The sequence below is a fragment of the Fimicolochytrium jonesii genome, assembly GCF_025526975.1.
Source record: "Fimicolochytrium jonesii strain JEL569 chromosome Unknown EV422scaffold_5, whole genome shotgun sequence".
In the NCBI taxonomy this organism is placed as follows: domain Eukaryota; kingdom Fungi; phylum Chytridiomycota; class Chytridiomycetes; order Spizellomycetales; family Powellomycetaceae; genus Fimicolochytrium; species Fimicolochytrium jonesii.
In genome coordinates this window covers 771473-790513 of record NW_026515672.1, presented here as the reverse complement: position 1 = coordinate 790513, position 19041 = coordinate 771473, and the positions used below count along the sequence as shown (strand labels likewise).

The window sequence follows — 19041 nt, the reverse complement described above, 5'->3', positions numbered from 1 at the left end:
CGGATGAAAGCCAATCGCGATACGCTTATCGAGCTGAAACGATGTACCCTGGTGAGAATGTGTTACCAGCAGCGACGAGAAACCGAATGTCCTACGACTCTTCCGTTCGGGAAGATCCATACGGGCGGGTTCTAAACGAGTCGGCTCGGCGACACAGCGGCGTATCTATGTCGTCCGAGACTTCGCATCATTTGCTCGTCGAAAGACGGGCTTCGACGTCGCACCACGGGTCGCAGCGGCGGGAAGAATACGATCGACTGCCAGGGGAAGACATTATCAAGAGAATGAACTTTGATGATGCATCCTTGTCGACTGATCACCGGCGAGATCGGGCCATACAATACCCTCCGTCGAGTCATTACAGTCGGGTCATGGCGGCAGAACCAGTTCAGAGACCGTTGTCACCGACGGAATTGTCTCGCAAACACAATCGTGCCTGGGATGTTGATTTGGGACAGCCACCCGTCATGGCACCTACGCATACGTCTCCGGTTGAAAAAGAAACTCGTTCAGTGGGCAGCCACGGTCTCAGCCGCGACGTGTCTGCAAGTGGCGCATATCACGCTGACAAGCGACCGTCTTTGACGCCTAATGTGGGGTCTGTTCAGCCTGCACGCCCATCTTCTGCCAACCGGGAAACCATGTCCATTTCATTACTGGTCAACTCACCAACCGAGCCCGTCCCACCTCGGTCTAGATCGCCTGTGGATCACCGCGTCGTGAAATCGGAGATCATTAACGTAGAACTGCCTAAGCCTCTAGAAGCCAAACCTCCAGAACCGTGGCTATCTTCTGAAGTCGTCAAAAAGAATGAAGACAAACCGGTAAAACCGAAGAGAGCAGCAAAAGGAACTCCCTCACGCCGGAAGAAGCCCGCGGCTGAGAGCGTGCCTGACGTGCATTCGCAGCAGCAGTCAACAGCAATTCCTATAGAAACGCTACAGTCAGCAATGAATGCCAACGCGCCTTCATCGTCAACTTCCAAGCCGGCGGAAATACCATCGAACCCAGAACTTCAGGAAAAAGTGAAAGCCGCGAAACCCCCCCGGAAGCCAAGAGCAAAGAAGATCATACCGGAATCACAACCTGTGGTCGTTGAGCAACCGGGGGAAAAGGTCGAGAAAGTTCGCAGGGAACCATCGTCAAAACGAAGTACATCCCGTCGAAACGATGACAATATCTCCATATCATCCGACGATGGCATGACGAGCTCAGATCCTGACGACCTCGACGCATCTATGGGGAAGCATATGTCTTCCGCTGAGAAGCGGCAATTAGTCCGGTACATGATCAAGCTTCGAAGACGCGAGAAGGCTCTGTTGGCGAAGTATGAGAGACGGCGACTTCGGAAGCTTGCCCGATTGCAGGGAAAGCTTGCCGATACACTTGCGGATGATCATCTGGGCAGAGGAAAAGCCTCGGAATCGCAGCGGAAGAAGAGAGCGAGGGTTGAAGATTCGTTAGAAGCGCATGAAGAAATGACACTCAAAAAGAAGCCCCGGAGCTCTCGAAAAGCCGTGCATGTGGAACTTGTTGAGACCGAGGAAATGCGGAAAGAGCGCGTGCAAAGAGAGCTTGAGACTAAGCGAGAGCAGATGTGGCAGACGATAGCTAAACGCGGGGTGCCTATAGTAAGTCTGCCTCTTTCTGCGGCGACCTCAAACGAGCGAAATATTTGTAGGATTTACTCACCGTTTTGCATTCCAAAAGGCACATCAGATGATGCAGAGCTTCACAGCAATCAGGCAGCAGAATGCCTTGAAAATTGCACAGATGGCCCGGCAAGCGCTTATTCGAAGCAAACCGACGAAACAACAGCTTGCGAAAGATTTGACAGCGCGGACAAAGCGAGCAGCAAGAGAAATGTTGTCTTTCTGGAAGCGGAACGAAAAGGAAGAGCGTGAGCTCCGGAAGAAGGCTGAAAAGGAGAAGATGGAATCCCGAAAGCGAGAGGAGGAGATGAGGGAAGCCCAACGGCAGGCCAGGAAACTGAACTTCCTGATCACTCAGACGGAGCTGTACAGCCATTTCGTTGGAAAGAAGCTAGGGGTTGCGGATGACGACGCATCTGCTGACGCGAAAATACCGGAACCTGCCGCCCAAGCAGAGCCATTCCGTGATATCGATTTCGATACCGAAGATGATGAGCAACTGAAAGCTCGAGCGGCTGTGCAAGCTCAAGCTGCGTTGGCGAAGCAGCAAGAAGCAGCACGGCAGTTCGACACGAAAACCAACAGCAATATACAGCTGACGGAGACGACTGTTGATCAAATGAATTTCTTGAATCCTACGAGCTTCAAATCGGGACCGGAGGTGGAGCAGCCAAGCATGCTTACGGTGACTCTGAAGAGCTACCAAGCAAAGGGGTTGAACTGGCTGGCTGGATTGTGGGAACAAGGAATCAACGGGATCTTAGCTGATGAAATGGTTGGTGTTCACCTTCTGCCCATCCTCAAGGATATGATCTGACTTAATCTCGCCTCCAGGGTCTTGGCAAAACCATCCAATCCATCTCGTTGATGGCACATCTTGCGGAAACGCATAACCTATGGGGTCCATTTCTTGTAGTCTCGCCAGCATCAACGCTCCCGAATTGGCAGCAAGAAATTGCTCGCTTTACTCCACAACTCAAGGTCCTACCCTATTGGGGAGATGCAGACGATCGGAAAACACTTCGAAAGCTGCTGAACCCGAAGAAACTTGGACTAGTGGACTCCCCATTCCATGTTGCCGTCACCTCGTATCAGCTAATCGTCTCCGACTACCAGTATTTCGGTCGCATCAAATGGCAATATATGATTCTCGACGAAGCGCAAGCTATCAAGTCATCCTCATCGCAACGCTGGAAAACTCTTCTGAAACTGCCCACCCGAAACAGACTTTTACTCACTGGGACACCAATCCAGAACTCTATGCAGGAACTATGGTCGTTGCTGCATTTCATCATGCCGACATTGTTTGACTCCCATGAGGAGTTCAATGAGTGGTTCAGTAAAGATATCGAAAGTCACGTCGAATCTGGAGGAGAGGGCAAGGGGCTCAACGAGGAACAATTGCGCCGTCTGCATATGATCCTCAAGCCTTTCATGCTACGTCGAGTCAAGCGCGACGTGGAGAATGAACTAGCAGAGAAAATCGAGATTGAGCTCCCGTGCACTCTGACGTGGCGCCAACGCGAGCTATATCGTCGCTTGAAGAGTAAGATCAGTGTCCGCGAGCTTCTGGACGGCCTTGGTTCATCTTCTTCGGTGAACACCAACACGGCGAACGGGAACGCTGACATTTGGGGAGACGACGATGGTGGCGACACGCTCATGAACCTTGTCATGCAGTTCCGGAAAGTGTGCAATCATCCGGAGCTGTTTGAGAGGAGCACGATCAAGGGGCCGTTCTATGCCCTACCAGTTGAGCTGATGGACGCTTACGGAGGCGCACGAACCAGCTTGGCGGATGCTGGGTGGTCTATGATTCGCTATCGCGTACCGACGCTCATCTGGAATACTGCATGGAATGTTTCGCGGATCCGTTGGCACGGAGTAAAGATCCTTTCCAATCCTGCTAACGTTTCGGAAGATCTATATGCTTCATTGCGGCGAAGTCGTTCGCAGCCTGCCGACGCCAAGAGTAGAACGACTTCCACATTTGACTTCCTGGCGTTGTGTGACACTTCGCCTTCGGAGTTTGCTTTCCTGTCCGACGCTGATCTCCTCGAACGTTGGGTGCATCATCTTCTCACACGTGAAGCCCTATGGAGATTGCAAGAGTATTTTGCTCGTAACGACCTGGAGACTCCCGCGAGACATACTCTTTCCCTGTCGCGGCGGCCACTACAAGTCTATATTCCCGGTTTACCTGACATCTGGTCGTTTACTACCGAGGAGGAGCCACATCACATTCTGAGTCGACTAGAAGTAGCAAGCACCGAATCCGCTGTAGCTTCTCCGGTGGAAGCGGTTTGCTCTTCGCGTTCTTTCTTGACGGAGCAACAGTGGCTGCGATACAATACATGTGTCCGCGCCCTTCTCTATCACCAAGCCATATATCTGCTCTCTGTATCTCGGACCGATCGCCGTGCATACGACTATATCACGTCCCACACTCCAGATACCCTTCCGGTTGAGGCTGGGTTGCTAGGCAAACCGACGCGACCTGGCGTTGGCTGGGGTTTCCTGACGGTGCCAAGCGTGGAGCGTCTGGTCGTCGATTCTGGCAAGATGTTGGTCTTGGACAAGTTGCTTGCTACCCTGAAGGCTGGAGGCCACCGCGTTTTGATATTCTTCCAAATGACATTGATGATGGATCTCATGGAGGTTAGTTTCCCTGATGCACATATTTTGAGAGGAAGAATCGACATGCTGATTGAAGTGTGGTAGGAGTATCTTGCTAGCCGTCAATACGGTTACCTTCGCTTAGACGGCTCAACCAGCATCTTGGATAGACGAGATCTCGTTACCGACTGGCAGACGCGGTGAGTAGCACACTATGAGTCCGCTGTTTTTCAAGCTACCACTAAATTATCTCTCCTTAGACCGGAAATATTCGTATTCATACTGTCAACACGCGCCGGGGGTTTGGGCATCAATCTCACAGCAGCGGATACTGTCATCTTCTACGATAGCGACTGGAATCCAACTGTCGATCAACAGGTATGTTTGCTCACCACTGAATATAGAAGAGGCGCTGAAGCTCGGAGAAGCTAACTCCTATTGACCATCACAGGCCATGGATCGTTCTCACCGCCTTGGACAAACAAAGCAAGTAACGGTGTATCGCCTGATTACCACCGGCACGATTGAAGAACGCATCGTCCAGCGGGCTCGGCAAAAGGATCAAATCCAGAAGGTCGTCATCAGTGGCGGTGAATTCAAGCAGCAGGTTGAATTCAAGCCGAAGGAGGTTCTGAGTCTACTCCTCGATGATGAAGAGATGGCTGAAAAAGGTGTGTTCCAGAACTGGTGAACTCGAGGTGGACTCTTCGAGACAAAGTGCGCTTACGCGAGACGATTTCTTTTCAGTGCGGAAAGAGTCTGCGCTTCGCCGTGCAGAAGAAGAACAGAAGCAGAAAGTGAAAGCAGCGAAAGCCGCCGCGACCAAGGCGCGAAAAAACGTTGGCGGGGCGAGGAGTAAACAAGGCACGCCGCGCGCCAGCGGGTCTCCTGCGCCGTCCGTGGGTGGCCCATCTCGAAAGACGACGATTACAGCACGGTCCTCCTTGTCAACGACATCTGGACTTCCTGGAACACCGCTCAGCAACACGGACTCTCCTTCTGTCGCAGCTCCGACAAGTGGTTCGGCTGCTGGCATGGGGGCTGGACCATCACAGTAGCGAAATGGACAGAAAGCTGACGGGATCTCCGCGATCCACACACCACCCGCCTTGTACATGTACATCTCCTTCTTGGCATCTATACCAGCCGATTTCTCGGCATTTTTGGATCACTAATTTGCATGCCTGCCGGGTTACATTGAATATATTCACATTTTGGCAAAAGCGTAGTTGTTATGTACAATCCCCATGTGCGATCACTTGTTCTGTTTGTCGACACGGTGGAGCAGACAAGATAGTTCATGCACACATCTGCTGCCCGGAGCGCTTGTCGCTGTCGCTGTCGCCGGCCTGGCTCGCTCGTGACTACTTTCTGGCACTTTGCCGCTCACGCGGTGAAGGACCTAATGCGAGTGACTGATTCCCTGATGCACTGCGTAGCTGTCATTCGGACACGATCTCCTCAATTCCACCTCCTTCTGATTCGCCAAGCGGGCACGCATCGAATCACTCGTTCCTCCTCTCCTCCATTTTCAGGATCAGCCTTCCACGCGTGGTGGTCCTCAGGACACGCCCCGAGCTCTTACACCAACAGCCCCAGAATCCTACTCCATATCGTTTTCTCAGCCACCTCCTCAATTTCGCTTTCTGCTGGTTCGTGGAGTGTGACTTTGGGAAGAAACGTGACGGGATGGCGGCAGTACATTGGCCAAGATGGGACGGTGACCTGAGTTTTGTGGGAGATATCATTAGTTTCGCGACGAGATGGTTCGATTCTCGAGGCGGGCTTCCTCGCTATCTCCCTTTCCGTTTCCTTCCGTTGTATTCCAAGCCACGCCCCACAGAGATCACGCACAACCAAAGCCCGATCCTCCAGAGGGTCACCTACCAACGCTGTGATAAGTGTACCGGCAACCAAGATGGCAGCCGTCACAAACAGGTCCTGCAGAACAAAGCCGGCCACAACGGCGAGAACGCCCGAGACGATAAGTAGCGAGTGGAGGAAATTCGCAGCGAGTCCCTGCCCGACAAAGTCCTGAAGTGTTTTGGAGACGGTTAGGTTTTTAGGACGACAAAGTCAGACGTGCCTGCCCAAGCAGAGTGTTGCCCATGCACAAGCGGCCTATCCTGTCACTCACCATTTTGTCTTGCATCTTGCTATGGTTTTGAGAGGGTACGTGCGGAGAGCGAAAGAACAAGGGGCATGGTGTTGAGCAGCTGCCAGGAAAGCTGCTTGGGACTCTTGGGAAGGTCGGCGACGCGACTGCGCAAAACGTTATACTAGTGCGCACTGGTGAGTTTTCCAGACTCGTCGCCTGTTGAACTTGCCAGACAAAACATCATGGCTGTCCGAGCGAAGGGAAGTCTATATTTACGGCGAAAGAAGGATAGCAAACAGCCGACCCAAGCGTCTGGAAGCAGTACGAGCGCTGCTCAACGGGAAAATGCTCCTCAGAAGAACTTCGCATACCAAGATGGCCAGCCACGCCAAAACGCCGCGGCAACCCTCACACGACCACCAAGATCATTTACATCCCGACTTCCAGTGCCGATAGGGACGGCGAAATACACTGTTGAGATTCAACGGCCTGGAAAAGTCGGTTTGGAGTCCTCTGTTCGAAAGTCACATCACAAAACACGTGCGTCTCCGGAGCAGAAACGGCACTCACCGCGACGCAGAACAGAGGTGTCTATGAGAGACTACACAGATAACTTCACCACCACGTCTTCTTCCTCTCCGCCGTCCTCCTCTGCATCATCATCTTGGCCTAGGGAAATCTGCACAAGGAGCGCATCACCGGAGTCCCCTCGACGGCATACAAACCGAAAAGTGGTGCCGAAGCCACCACACTTTGGTTTGGAGGGGCACGACCAGCGCACCTCACAGCACGACCGGGATATCGCGGCGCTGAAGGCGAAGTATCTGAGTGCCATGAAGGAGCGGGAGGCTTTGAGTGCGTTGGAGAATCGGGTTGAACATATCTTGAAGGCCCGTTGGAAGAGAGAAGCAGGCGATGTCTTCGAAGACGCGTGGAATATCAACTCGAGCAGAGACCCAAGGGATGATAGACGTCAAGCATCCGATCGCCCTCGGGAGTCGAAGGCGGAGGACGTCACGGACACAGAAACATTTCTGTCGAGTTTGCGAAAGAGGTATTACGGACATGATGTGCGGTGATATGGGGACAGAAACGCTGATGCTTAATGTAGATATGGACTGGACACAGATTCCCCGGCACCATCTCAGCCGAGTGTTGACCCGCCTTCGAAGCTGCAATTATTCGAAGCAGCTGAGCATGCTCGCTCGCCAACTCCCGATGAGGATGGAACCGAATGTTTCCTCAAAACTTTACGGCAACGGTGAGACAGAGAGAAAGGACAGTAACTGTGGCAGCTGGTCGATGAGCTGATCTCCTGATCCTCTTGGCGACAGATATGGGATTCCAGAAGGCGACAGTTCGGAGCCAAAAGTGGAACAAGCCGGCACGCGCGAAACCCACTTCCTTGAGAGTCACAGTGTAAGCGAATGTCCATGCATCAGGAGGGGGAACCACCATTCTCAGGCACAAGTGGCTGACCAGACATGTAGCGCAGTCAGATCCGATGGGATACTATCGACCGAGTTCTACCGATAACCACCTAAGCTTCTCTGTCTTGCACGATCCCATGAGTACGAAGAGCGAGTCACAGTGCGAACAATTCCCCATACATGTGGTTCCTCAACATCATCCACATGACCAGTTGCCGAACGTCGCTGACGAGCCGATGACCAGCCGGGAGCTCGAGGGAACACCTGCTATGGAATTGAGGAACGACACAGTCGGATCTTCCCGTCACTCCAAACCAGGGGCTCTAGCTCCGGCCCAGAGGAGCATGGCTTCAGCCTCCCTGCATGTGGACGACCCTGCGGAGACGGAATCCGATATTGACCAGCGCATCCAGCAGCGATTAGACGAGCTCACCAGCAGAGTTCAAGCCCTGGAACAGCAATTCCAATCATTCACATCGACCATGTTGCTGAACTTGTGACTGCCAACACAAAGCGTTACTTTAACGCTAAGGGGAAGGATTGTGTGGCCGTCATTCGGGATTGACAATAATGATAAGAAACTATGTACATAATATGATGACCAGCATTTGAAGAGCATTGCGGCTGCGGCAAATTTGTGACGCTTGCATGAATGGGCCGCGTTGCGAGTCAAAAAGCGGGCGAAGGGAAAGCAGCTCAGTTGCGTTTCACGTTCTGGCCGAAGCTAGAAAAGGTGGTACAACGTTAGATTCAGCGGACTCAATTTCCTACGGAGATCTCCCTCGAGATGGGTACATACTGGAGAAGCTTCTCGATCAAATCGACGTGGGTGAGCACCATCCTCCGGCAGCAATATCTCTTCAGTCCCAGGTTCGTCATGGCGTCTGCTTCTGTGTAATCTGCCTGCAGCAGAGCCAGGTACTTTTCCCACTTGTCGCCCACCACCTTCCCGCAACTAATGGATAATGAAGCAGTTCAATTAACGCCCGCGTCACTGTTCTATCGTCGCTCTCCAGAAGTAAGGGCCTAGAACTATGCAGTATCGCAGGCCGCCGCCACCCACCTGAAGCACCGTACGGGAATGATCATTTTGACAGGACACAAGCGCAGCGTCCTAAATCTGCTCAAACCCAAGACACAATGGCACGGTAAGCAACCCAGGAAGTCTCTCAAAGCGGATGAAAACGAATATGGCACCAGCAACGTCGAGGTTGACAAGAACTCGAGTTGAGGGGTCAAAAAAGGCACTGGCTAGAGTGAACCCCACTCCGTAAAGCGAGGCGGCGTTTTCACCACGGTCGGTAAGACGGGGAAAGAATTCTTGTCGTCATACCCGTATACCACTCTCGTCCTCGACGCTGTGTTCCCCCAAGTTGCTGTGCGTGCGGGTGCTTACCTGGGATGCTTGCTGTAATCGAGCTACGAACTGGCTGGTTCTCAGAAAGTTGGACGGCAGTTTGACAAGGCGCGAAATGTGCTCCACCTCTCCGGTCACGTGCATTCAACAGCAATTAAAACTACCTAACTCCCTGAGGGTATCTCATGTACTGTGTCTATTGGGATTTAAAACATATAGAACACCCTCGTCTAACGATTCTATACCTACTCTTGTGCGCTCTACTCCCCTTCCTCCTCCGTTGATATCCTGCTAGTCTCAACTCGGTGACTTCTCAACATGGTCTTTGAACCACGAATGGGTGATATCGCCCTTCGTCCTCTTCACATAGTACTTGACGTCTTCAGGGATTTTCGTCTTGTCGATAAGGTAGTCAAGATGGTGAACTGCCAGAGGCGAGAGCATCCGAGCCGTTGGGCCCACCAGCCGCTGGAGAACGGTATTTCTCCTGTACATGGCAAACGTCGTGTCAATCGATGCGTGTATGTAATAGTAACATATCTCGCGGTACACGAAGCAGGATGCGGGTAGCTTGATGAAATCCTGCTCGTTCCCGTGTTTATTGTCACGCATATCTTCGGTCCAGTTGTCATTCCGGATCGCCGCCCCCACATTGTGCGCTTCGAGACCCTCCAGCGCCGCCGCATACACCTCCAGGATGTCCCCTGGAGCGCTGTCGAGCGGCACATCAGGGTCTGTCCATACAAAGTAGTCTGCTTTCGATCGCTCTTTCATATACTCCGTAATCATCCGGGCGATCACAGCATAAAGACTGTCGAACTTTCCGCTTTCATATTGAGGCACGCGCAGGACAGTGACCTTGGAGTCCACAAGTCTCTCCACGAATTGAACTGCAGCGGGAAATGTGGAAGTGTCATCGATGATGACGATTTCGAAAGGCGTGCGGATATTGCGATGAAGTGCTCTGATCGTCTCCACCAGATAGGTGATTCGATCTTTGAAGGTGATAAAAATCGGTATCCTGCATAGCGAAAAGGTTGGAGACCGATATGAGTATTGACGCCGGCAGGGAGATAATGATGTCAAACGAGACTGACTTACGGCGGCTTCCCTCCCGGTATGCGAATCCCAGAAAGATCGTGGACCCCGTTCTCCACTTCCGTAAAGTACACCGGCGAGGCATACGGGATGCTCTCCGCAAAGCAGCCCAGGTCGTCAATGAACAGCGGGCCACGATAATCGAACGTACAGTTCAAGTGGTGCGCACCAAGACTGTGCGGATTCCGGCGTAGCAAATGGGACGACCCATTGAGAAAGGACGAACTGGCGAATGTTGCCGTAAGCGTCAGAGTAACGAGGAAGGCGATGCCGAAGAAGATAACTAGCGCGCGCTTGTGCAGGGACACCAACGCCGATACACGGTTTTGAGGGACAAACATCGTCGATATCTTCTGATGTGGTGGGAACCTGCTGCAAGGCAGAGAATTGCGGGAGATCAAGAGGAAACGGGTGCAGGGCAAAGACGTACGAGGCAAGCCCGCACAAGCACCCTGCCACTTTTCAAGTTGTCGCCGTCGCCCAGCATCGTCAATGCGGCGTTTCTTGGCATGGTAAGTACGAAGGAGCAATATGGCGATATTCCCTTTCTGGCGTCAGCAACGTATGCGTTCTGCGCAAACGGTACGACTATTAGGATTTCCGAGTCCCGAATCTCGTTCAGCAATTGCAGACGCGCCCAGTTTCGCGCTCCGGCGGATCCCTGCCTGTTGGGTGGCCGCAAAGCTGGACCGCAAGTAGGCCCCATTTGTCGTCAGAACCACCTTGAGACTGAAAGACACTCGGAACTGCCAAGTTGCTGCCAACCTCCGAAAACTCGTCGCTGTCCAAAGCAACTCCCCATTGCTTTACCACTCTCAGTCAGTCCACCGTCGAGCAGCACCACAATGGCCAACCTGCACGTCCGTCCATCCGCAACGGCCTCGGCCTCGTCAGCGACAACAGTGACTGCCGACGGTCATGTGCACAAGGCATACCGCCCACGCCAAGGCCCAGCCCCCGCTCGCTCTTTCCTGGCAATCAAACTGAAGCAGTATGAGTACACTTTCGGCTTGTATATGATGGAGCCGTGGGAAAAGGCCTGCTTCAGTGAGTATATGATGTCCCTCCAATTCTGTGAAGGAGAAAGTATACCTCTTCGATCAGAGTGGACAGTAGCCCTCTTCTGGTTTCGAGTTCTGGTTTCGAACGCTGACCACCTTCTCTTCGTAGACACTGTTATCCTCCTTTTCGCCTTTTTCATCGTTTACGCCGTTTACTGGTATCTCCCCTCAACCGCCTACAATCTGGTAGCAAAGGCAACCTACTACTTGTCGGCAACAAGCACGAACGCCAGCCCTTCCACCGGTCGGGCCTTCCGGTGAACACACTGCTTACTCTGGAAAGCAAAGAGCGAATTTGGCCATTACGGAGTGACGATGGACCGGGGCAATTTTGGTTACTGGAGGTCGGAGGGGGGTATTAGAGGAAGGAGAACGAAACCGTGTCAGCCTGCCCATGCGGAATGGAGCAATAATGATAGACATTTTGAAAGAATCTCGCATTTGGGAGGGCGAAGAATGCCCTATTGGAAAATGTACAACGTTGACTGGCATCCTTGACGATACACTGCTGCGTCAGTACCTCCACGCTCGTCTCTCGTATTTTTTTGACTTCGAGAACTGTAATCATAAGAAATGAAGTGCGGAAACCGAATTGCTTCCATAGTTTGGTGCGCGCGCAGTGCGTGTCGAGGTTTGAGTGATATCAAGGACTTCGACGCACTTCCGCGGCGTTGCCCACCGTTCTGCGTACTGAATAAATACGCCGTTCCAGCAACTCGCAGCTCTCCCCGCCCGAATCAGTCATTACATTGGCATTTCGTCGGGATCCAACCGTTCAAGGACGGCCTCGTACTCCTCCATCACAGAGTCGAACGTCTCGTCTAAGGCTTCCAGTCGTTTTTTTCGTTCCATGGATGAAAGAGCCTCCTATGAAGAAGCGTAGAACAGACTCATCAGTAAATGAGGAACTCAAAATGGGCCCCCGCAACCATACGCACCTCATTTTGTCGGAACAATCTCCGCTTGACCGCAACCCGGAAGGCAGCCAATGCTTTCTTGCCTTCCTTCGTGGATATCCCCCGCTCCTCTATGGTCCGGAATTGCAACATTTCGAGGCACCGGTGTGTTTGACGCTGATTGGATGGAAGTCGTTGAGGGGCCGGTTAGCATGAAAGCATGCTATAGCACCAGCGACTGCCCACTCTCGACTTCGACACCAAATGTCCTCGGAGACCAATATCTGGGCAACGCACCTTGTTCAGTTTCAGCTTCCTCGCCAGCTCCTTTACGGCGTCTTTCTGAGCCCCCGACTCCTTGTGCTCATTCCCATTGACCTTCGAAGCGGCAGGATACAGATACTTGGATGGGTCTATACGCGACCGCAGCATCATGATCACATCACGCTTGTCGCGGAGCCGTTGAAAGGCTTCATTAGGATCTTCGACTGCGTTCACGATGTGAAAGTGGTGTTGGGAGACGGAAGTGGGGCCACAAAGACACGACGCAATTTGATGCCGATTCGTACCTGTAATCTCTACAATATGCTTTTGTGATAGGAAATACTGGTACAGTTTCTCATATAGCTTAGCTGTAGGAACCGTAGGGTACATCAGTCTGGTAGGTCAAGTGCTGCGCTGGTTCGGTAATTTGCGAGTTTGAACCTACGTCCGTGCCCCCTACGTTGAAACTGAGGCAGTATCACGAACTGACTGAAGCAAGGGGAGGCAGTGAGTCCCACGTTAACCCTTCCTGGGCTTGCCGGTGGCGACTTACCTTATTCGGACTCTTTGATGGTCCAACGCTTGTGGTGTGTAATAGAAGAATGGGTAGTAGGACATATAACCGACTAGCGAGTAAAGCGGTTTGGCTTTGTCGCGTGACTTTCTCTCGTATCTGAAGGTAGGCGCGAAGAACGCGTAAGTAAAAGTGCATACGAAGTACATATGGAGAGCTGGATTGAAACTCACAATAAGACAAGCTGCCACCGCTCGTCCGTCTCCTCGATGTAGGATGCTCCCTCAATGTAGAAGAGGAGAAAGGGTTGCAATCTACGATGCAAATCGACGAAACCGGGTGTGATGAATGTGACCTATGCGCGCAAGGTACGAGTTTCAGTTCGTTGTCTTGGTCGAGCGGCTGCGATACGCAGGACATTCCCCTTGTTGAAAAACGTCAACTTACATGGTAAAGTTCATAGCACACATCCCTCTCTTCAGTGCTCAGGTATTCCCCAATCGGCTCGCCAAGAGGTACGAAGCAGTCCTCGTCTGCCCTTACGCGCCTATTGAAATAATCAAGGTCTTCGGTAACGTCTGGCGGGAGGTACTGCTTCAGGAGCGACACGACATCGTCTGGCTTCCTCGTCGTGAGGCCTTCTGCAGTGCCATTATGCGTCACGCTGAGATACGTGTACAGAGTGGAAGCAGAGCAATGGATCTGGGAAAAAACCACGTCAGAATGCACCGTACCGCATACATCGTTAACGCCGACGTGCTTACGTCGATTTTTAGATCCTTGTATCCATAGATGACCTCCTCCATTCCAAATATCGGATACGTAAACTCCGGATGAAATACTTGTTGTTCTCTCTCTGTCATCCACTTGTCCTTTCTATTTGCGCCCGTTAACATATCGTTGTTCACTATTGCGGGCGACGTTGTTAAGAGACGGGAGTAGTCTTGACGTTCAGCATGAGCTCGCAACCATACCGAACTTCAAGTAGACGGCTTCGTTAGAGGAGGTTTCCCACGGCCCTAGCTCACGTTTCTCCTCGTCGCCCTCCTCGTCGCCTTCGTCACGACTGTCTGAGTTGACAGGTTGTGATTCAAAGCTAACACCTGCAGCGGAGTCTGCAATGGTGATGGGACATTTTAGTCAGTCTGAAAAGCTCTCTTCACGAAGAGTGCAGCCAAGAGAGACCTGCACACAGGCATCAATAGCACCAGACGATATATAGAGGGAGACATACCCAGCTTCCGTCGCTTATGCAGAGGTTCATCTTGGTCAGGTCGGCGATCGTCCTCCATTGTGGTCATAATCGCTGAGGATATGGAGGGTTTCAACGGCGAACTGAGTTAGACACCTTGCCCAAATGGGTGCTCTTTGGGGTCGCTTTGAAGGGTAGTTGCAGAGGGGAGACGCTTTATCCTCAGAAAACTACACTGGTGGGAACTTTTGCGCTTGTGCGGGGAAAGAGTGCATGCAATGCATTGCAGTTTGCAGCTGCCCAGCCAGAGCCGGCTGCACATGCAGTCCGAAAACCGGGTTGTCCGAACTCGAGATCGAGATCGACTTTCTCGTACTCTCTCGGCATCAGGTGGTACCGTAACTCGTCCGAGGTTCCTGTACGTACTGTACATACGATGTATCGATACCTCGTCGCCAGGGTCTGTGCTAACCAGCCTACATAGGGTGCCATCGCTGGACTTCCACTCGAGGCGACCAGCAAGATGCCTACGCAGCTTGCATCTTGGTGCTTGCCTCAGGGTGGTGCCCAAAAGCGGTTTCTAGTTCTCGATGGTGTCGTTTGGCCTGCTAACATCTGTTGAACCTTCAGACTTAAACAAGATAAATCTCCTCACGCAAACGGAACGCCTTGAAGGAAAGCATCAAGAAATCTCATCACAGCTTGAAGAACGCGATCGGAGCACCTCGTCAGGAGTGCAAAAGACCATCGAGGACCCCGGGAATTGCACAAAACCTTCGAGTCGCATAGGGAAGTCAATGCGTCCATAGCTCAGCTGAATGCAAAGGTACAGGAGATGGACGCGAGGCTGACATGGTGTTTCGATGCTGAGCGACGCCTCTACAATCGGCGTAAAACGATCATCGACTATGTGAAACGGAAAGCCAACGAGGACAACGAGGATATTACTGATACTATCAAGAAAGTGGATGCGAAGAGGATCAAATTGCATCCACCAACGGGCAGGTCCCTAACCTCGCTGAATCAAGCTCTGAGAAAGTTTGGCGATGACTGGGACAAGCCCGCGCTGGCCGAATAAGCATGGTCAAGGGGAACTTACTTCGCAAGGGCAATGCGGGCGCGCAAGACTAGAGAAGCAATGAGGGGATGGGCCACAGGTGTCAAGCGAGTCACACGTAGGCCATACGTCGGTGGGTTCAAAGAGGATCTCAGATTTTAGGATCGGTGGAGTGGTAGCATGTGCGTATAGAGCTGAGCGGTTCTATCCAGGCACTGTGGGGGGGGACTGTAAACACATCAACGACGTAAACACATTTGCTTCGTGGTGAATTTCTTGACGCGCTCGAACATCGGATGCTGCCCTGCAAAAGTTGCTCGACTGGAAGTGGAAAGCTTTCTGTCATTGACCCTGCCACCGACATGGGAGAAGTCCGAATCTCACCATGAGGCATGGTTTAGAAACAGAACTCGTTCACCGGACCATTGTTATGCTATTACGCATCCACTACATACATATATACACGGCGTAGATAATGGGAAGCCACATCTGGGGCGGATGCGCACAAGGAAATTGGTTGACTAGCTCGAAAGATTGCATTCAGAGTAACTCTCCGCACCGTGAGATCACACACTCAGCAACTTGATACATCAGACATTCTAGACGGTAAATCCGCCCTCCAGCATCATATCCTCCACAGGCGTCAACACACGGGTGAAGTTCTCAACAAATCTCTCCTCAGTCTCATGCAACCACGTCGAAAGAGATCCGCTTCGATGCTCGCCAGCGTCAGATGAGCTTGAAGCCATTGCTGACGCACTCAAAGATGACGACTCGGGTGCAGATCGAGAGAGGTGGATATGTTCACCATCTTCGGCTTGATCGTCTTCATCTGCGCCGTATTCGGAGCCGGATGAAGTGATATGGCTTCTTGTCGCGATGGGGATGGCGAGACGGTGGCGGAGAGAATTGAGGAATTCCTCTGGAGGGGTTGATAGGTATGTGAGTGGCCTTTGTGCCAACGCTCGTCCGAATACTGGGCATGGTCATTTACCTGAAGATTTGCGTGGTTCACCGAAAGCAGGCATGATTGGGTTCAAGTGGCCGGGCGCTGTCTAGAAGGGAGTTCGAATCATGCAGAGATTTAGCATTTGAACGGAAGCCATTGAGCTTTATGAGTAGGAGATCGATTTGTACGTGCGCCTCATCTTGCGTTCGATGAGGATGGAAAAGCCCAGCAAGGCTGCAAGATATAGAGAGATTAGACGTGAGACTCTCTCTAACAAAACAGCCATGTCAAATACCGAAAGCCGCCCTTCAAACATGCCTGTGAAATGGATCAATGTGCGGGGTGCTTTTGCTCATCTGTTGGTCAGCTCCTGGAGCGTCCCGCATAGGGATACCGGAGGTGGGCGCGATGGGGACAGCACCGCTCCCAATTCGAGGCATGGAGTTGTTTGAGGTCATTTTAGTCAAATTCTCTGTGTAGCAGCAGATACCCGAGTCTCAAGCGAGTTGGATGGAAGCGAGAAATCGAAAAGTCGAAAGAAACCAGTCTCTTAGTGGTTCGTGAGCCCCCGATGGCTTTCTTCCGAGGTTAACATATTTGCCCGATCATGAGATGGCCCCGAGTCCCCCGACTTCAAACTCAAAGCGAAAGGGAGGCAAAGCGAAACTGTGGAGTAACCTCATTGAAGACCACCCGTCAAAATTCTGTCCCACTTTTTGACAGATGCGGTTTGTGACTGTCAATGAGTGACGTTGGCGGCTGCCAAGCCTCCCCTTACACTTCATTTAGAACTGAACATCACACTTGGATCCAGACCTAACTACATAGCTTAGGACGCTAACGCAATCGTCGAGCAGCCTGGACTAGCTTGCTCAGATACTTAAGGCTTTCACTCCGTCGTGCCCGTGGTAGAACGATGCCAGCATCCCCAACCTCTCGAAAGACTGGACGCGTCTCAACAGGTACTGATCTTAGATCTCAGTCTTTGCAAGGGCGAATGACGGACCAGAAAACACTAATAGTGTACCTTCTCCAACAGCTATCCATTCCTTGCAATCCGAAATGAAAACCGGAGAGACAGAATGCTCACACTCCGGGCTAATTCGTGGCCTTAACGGCGGCAAAGTTCGAAATCGTGTTGTCGCGATCGAAACTGGGACAACTGTCGACTTGCAGGCGTCGGATTACGGAGTGCGAACATTGAGCGTTAGAGAGACGATTCAAGCCTTTGAAAAGGGGGGTCCCTCGAATCCTGCCTCTACAGCGGATGCCGTCCGCCGAGCGGCTGTTGAACCTTTCAAGTGGACAGCTCCGAAAACGCCGCCGGGAATACATGAGTACTTTGGTAGGTCGGTACGACGCCGAGAGGAGGCATCGGAATCATCCGCCGAGTCGGAGGGTTGCCTTGACTTCCGCTCAAGAAGGGCGATATTTGAGGGCCGGATCGACAATGGGTCTCCCGCTGATGGCGTGAAGCTCCCTGTCGCATCGCCGGAGCGCACTTTGGGTGCTCAACCAGCGCAGATTGAGACGAATGGTGCCCCTGATGCCTTTATCGAGGAGTCTGTGAGCTATCCAGAGGCTACTGAACCCGAGGAGGCTGTCAGCTATCCAGAATCTACCGAACACATACCATCCCCCGCTCCAAAACCCACGTCCGCCGACGGGGATGTGCCACCACCTCGCAGAAGCCCTCGCCAACACTTCTTATCGAAAGCCACCGATCTTGCCTCACCGCCGCCATCGAAGCCCAAATCGCCTCCGAAACGAAAAGGAGCATCATCCACGCGGTCTCCGACCAAATCTGACATCCGGAAAGTATCGAACGCTGAGAAGAGGAAAGCCGATGGAAGTCAAGTGTCGTCAACGTCCCCCTCCGAAACTCGGAAGAAGGTGAAGAGCCAGGCTTCTTCTTCGGCCTCGTCTCCAATTTCGGCTGCGGAAGCATCGCCCAAGCTTACCAAGAGCGCGCCAACCATCGCGCACGCACCCACACAATCCACTCCGGCGCGCAGAACAGATAGTGTTCTCGAGACTTCACATGAAACTCCTACCATGTCTGAATCAGTGGCAACGCAGAACATCGCTGAACAGCCACTGGTCCCTGCCGGAGTGGTGAGCAAACGGAAACGAGAGTGGGAAGAGCTGGCGACCATCAATGCTGGGAAGATTACCGGTCCATCCACCACCCGTAAACCGACGGCCGCCATAGCTACTGCAGCGGAAGAGGCGATTGTCGCACGCGAACATGTGCACACCACTCCACGCGAAAACCACAAGCGTCGCAAAGTCGAAGTCTCAGCAATTTCTAGCAAGAGCGTCACTGTGAAACGCACACATATTCAGAGGCATAAGGATAAGGTTGCGAAAGGTATCAAAGCGACTGCGGTCAATGTGTCTGTCACGGAGACGCAGACTAAACGCACTCCCCCGGCTGAAGTACCCAGCTCGCCCGCCGAGAAGGAGATGTGGGAGGAGACGGAAGTAGCGGAAGAGGAAGGCTCGTGGATGGGAGGTTGGGGTAACTCAGCGACCCGGTTCCTCGGCCTCCAGTGAGACACTCGCGAATCAAGAGCCCTTTTGTAATGCCCCCTTTTGAGTCAGTTGATAGCAACCCTTGTATATACAGTATATACGTAGGATAGTAACTCGTTCTACCATAAACTACGTACTATAATCGCTTCTACTTTCAATTCCTTCGACGAGCAAACAGCCCAAAACTCCTCTCCCACATTAAGAGTGGGCATTGGGCAACTCCGATTGGGTGACAAAGGATCGGAATGATCTGCAACGCGCCGATCTCTCCTGTTACCGGGTGCGTGGACGTTACGTCAGAAGCCGATCATTTATAAACCGA

At 52.3% G+C, this 19041-nt stretch overlaps 9 protein-coding genes across 9 annotated transcripts; 5 read left to right on the top strand and 4 right to left on the bottom strand.

The window, feature by feature from the left end:
• Nucleotides 1–1707: 1707 nt before the first annotated feature.
• Nucleotides 1708–5674, top strand: EV422DRAFT_611966 (SNF2 family N-terminal domain-containing protein). Its single transcript, XM_053073888.1, has 6 exons — nt 1708–2427; nt 2487–4310; nt 4374–4468; nt 4529–4646; nt 4720–4939; nt 5016–5674. The coding sequence occupies exons 1-6, from the start codon at nt 1720–1722 to the stop codon at nt 5324–5326; spliced, it is 3276 nt and encodes a 1091-aa protein (XP_052927677.1). The 5' UTR covers nt 1708–1719; the 3' UTR covers nt 5327–5674.
• EV422DRAFT_521744 (microsomal signal peptidase 12 kDa subunit-domain-containing protein) lies at nt 5496–6532 on the bottom strand. Its single transcript, XM_053069771.1, has 3 exons — nt 6406–6532; nt 6156–6302; nt 5496–5993 (listed from the first exon to the last, which is right to left on the bottom strand). The coding sequence occupies exons 1-3, from the start codon at nt 6418–6420 to the stop codon at nt 5850–5852; spliced, it is 306 nt and encodes a 101-aa protein (XP_052927676.1). The 5' UTR covers nt 6421–6532; the 3' UTR covers nt 5496–5849.
• On the top strand, nt 6526–7734 carry EV422DRAFT_362966 (uncharacterized protein). Its single transcript, XM_053066667.1, has 3 exons — nt 6526–7420; nt 7495–7627; nt 7701–7734. Exons 1-2 carry the CDS (start codon nt 6609–6611, stop codon nt 7523–7525), a joined length of 843 nt encoding a protein of 280 aa, XP_052927675.1. The 5' UTR covers nt 6526–6608; the 3' UTR covers nt 7526–7627; nt 7701–7734.
• A 660-nt stretch (nt 7735–8394) lies between these two features.
• On the bottom strand, nt 8395–8985 carry EV422DRAFT_362930 (Rna polymerase Ii strand separated elongation Complex, mismatched nucleotide). Its single transcript, XM_053066664.1, has 3 exons — nt 8860–8985; nt 8596–8751; nt 8395–8520 (listed from the first exon to the last, which is right to left on the bottom strand). Exons 1-3 carry the CDS (start codon nt 8883–8885, stop codon nt 8493–8495), a joined length of 210 nt encoding a protein of 69 aa, XP_052927674.1. The 5' UTR covers nt 8886–8985; the 3' UTR covers nt 8395–8492.
• Nucleotides 8986–9262: 277 nt separating this feature from the next.
• EV422DRAFT_362833 (uncharacterized protein) lies at nt 9263–10602 on the bottom strand. Its single transcript, XM_053066662.1, has 3 exons — nt 10564–10602; nt 10251–10476; nt 9263–10174 (listed from the first exon to the last, which is right to left on the bottom strand). The coding sequence occupies exons 2-3, from the start codon at nt 10334–10336 to the stop codon at nt 9451–9453; spliced, it is 810 nt and encodes a 269-aa protein (XP_052927673.1). The 5' UTR covers nt 10337–10476; nt 10564–10602; the 3' UTR covers nt 9263–9450.
• Nucleotides 10603–11096: 494 nt separating this feature from the next.
• EV422DRAFT_565563 (uncharacterized protein) lies at nt 11097–11573 on the top strand (the record flags this gene model as incomplete). Its single annotated transcript, XM_053072338.1, has 2 exons — nt 11097–11298; nt 11422–11573. The coding sequence occupies 2 exons, from the start codon at nt 11097–11099 to the stop codon at nt 11571–11573; spliced, it is 354 nt and encodes a 117-aa protein (XP_052927672.1).
• A 483-nt stretch (nt 11574–12056) lies between these two features.
• On the bottom strand, nt 12057–14749 carry EV422DRAFT_611962 (histone acetyltransferase type B catalytic subunit; the record flags this gene model as incomplete). The annotated part of the gene is made up of 11 exons (XM_053073887.1): nt 14221–14749; nt 13961–14101; nt 13751–13893; nt 13434–13688; nt 13220–13341; nt 13026–13145; nt 12918–12961; nt 12778–12840; nt 12506–12696; nt 12251–12385; nt 12057–12179 (listed from the first exon to the last, which is right to left on the bottom strand). Exons 1-11 carry the CDS (start codon nt 14285–14287, stop codon nt 12057–12059), a joined length of 1404 nt encoding a protein of 467 aa, XP_052927671.1. The 5' UTR covers nt 14288–14749.
• On the top strand, nt 14702–15256 carry EV422DRAFT_565561 (uncharacterized protein; the record flags this gene model as incomplete). The annotated part of the gene is made up of 3 exons (XM_053072337.1): nt 14702–14741; nt 14809–14905; nt 14968–15256. The coding sequence occupies 3 exons, from the start codon at nt 14702–14704 to the stop codon at nt 15254–15256; spliced, it is 426 nt and encodes a 141-aa protein (XP_052927670.1).
• Nucleotides 15257–16966: 1710 nt separating this feature from the next.
• On the top strand, nt 16967–18900 carry EV422DRAFT_618458 (uncharacterized protein). Its single transcript, XM_053074036.1, has 2 exons — nt 16967–17146; nt 17224–18900. The coding sequence occupies exons 1-2, from the start codon at nt 17101–17103 to the stop codon at nt 18738–18740; spliced, it is 1563 nt and encodes a 520-aa protein (XP_052927669.1). The 5' UTR covers nt 16967–17100; the 3' UTR covers nt 18741–18900.
• Nucleotides 18901–19041: the final 141 nt, after the last annotated feature.

Coding starts and splice junctions, on each gene's coding strand:
- EV422DRAFT_611966 (XM_053073888.1), top strand. CDS start 1,720: ATGATGCAGAGCTTCACAGCAATCAGGCAGCAGAATGCCTTGAAAATT. Junction 2,428..2,486: donor GGATCTTAGCTGATGAAATG/GTTGGTGTTCAC, acceptor TCTCGCCTCCAG/GGTCTTGGCAAAACCATCCA. Junction 4,311..4,373: donor TGATGATGGATCTCATGGAG/GTTAGTTTCCCT, acceptor GAAGTGTGGTAG/GAGTATCTTGCTAGCCGTCA.
- EV422DRAFT_521744 (XM_053069771.1), bottom strand. Junction 5,994..6,155: donor GTACACTTATCACAGCGTTG/GTAGGTGACCCT, acceptor CACAAAACTCAG/GTCACCGTCCCATCTTGGCC.
- EV422DRAFT_362966 (XM_053066667.1), top strand. CDS start 6,609: ATGGCTGTCCGAGCGAAGGGAAGTCTATATTTACGGCGAAAGAAGGAT. Junction 7,421..7,494: donor CTGTCGAGTTTGCGAAAGAG/GTATTACGGACA, acceptor GACTGGACACAG/ATTCCCCGGCACCATCTCAG.
- EV422DRAFT_362930 (XM_053066664.1), bottom strand. CDS start 8,885: ATGATCATTCCCGTACGGTGCTTCAG. Junction 8,752..8,859: donor ATTCCCGTACGGTGCTTCAG/GTGGGTGGCGGC, acceptor ATTATCCATTAG/TTGCGGGAAGGTGGTGGGCG. Junction 8,521..8,595: donor TTGATCGAGAAGCTTCTCCA/GTATGTACCCAT, acceptor CACCTTTTCTAG/CTTCGGCCAGAACGTGAAAC.
- EV422DRAFT_362833 (XM_053066662.1), bottom strand. CDS start 10,336: ATGCCTCGCCGGTGTACTTTACGGAAGTGGAGAACGGGGTCCACGATC. Junction 10,175..10,250: donor CGGGAGGGAAGCCGCCGTAA/GTCAGTCTCGTT, acceptor TTCGCTATGCAG/GATACCGATTTTTATCACCT.
- EV422DRAFT_618458 (XM_053074036.1), top strand. CDS start 17,101: ATGCCAGCATCCCCAACCTCTCGAAAGACTGGACGCGTCTCAACAG. Junction 17,147..17,223: donor GACTGGACGCGTCTCAACAG/GTACTGATCTTA, acceptor CTTCTCCAACAG/CTATCCATTCCTTGCAATCC.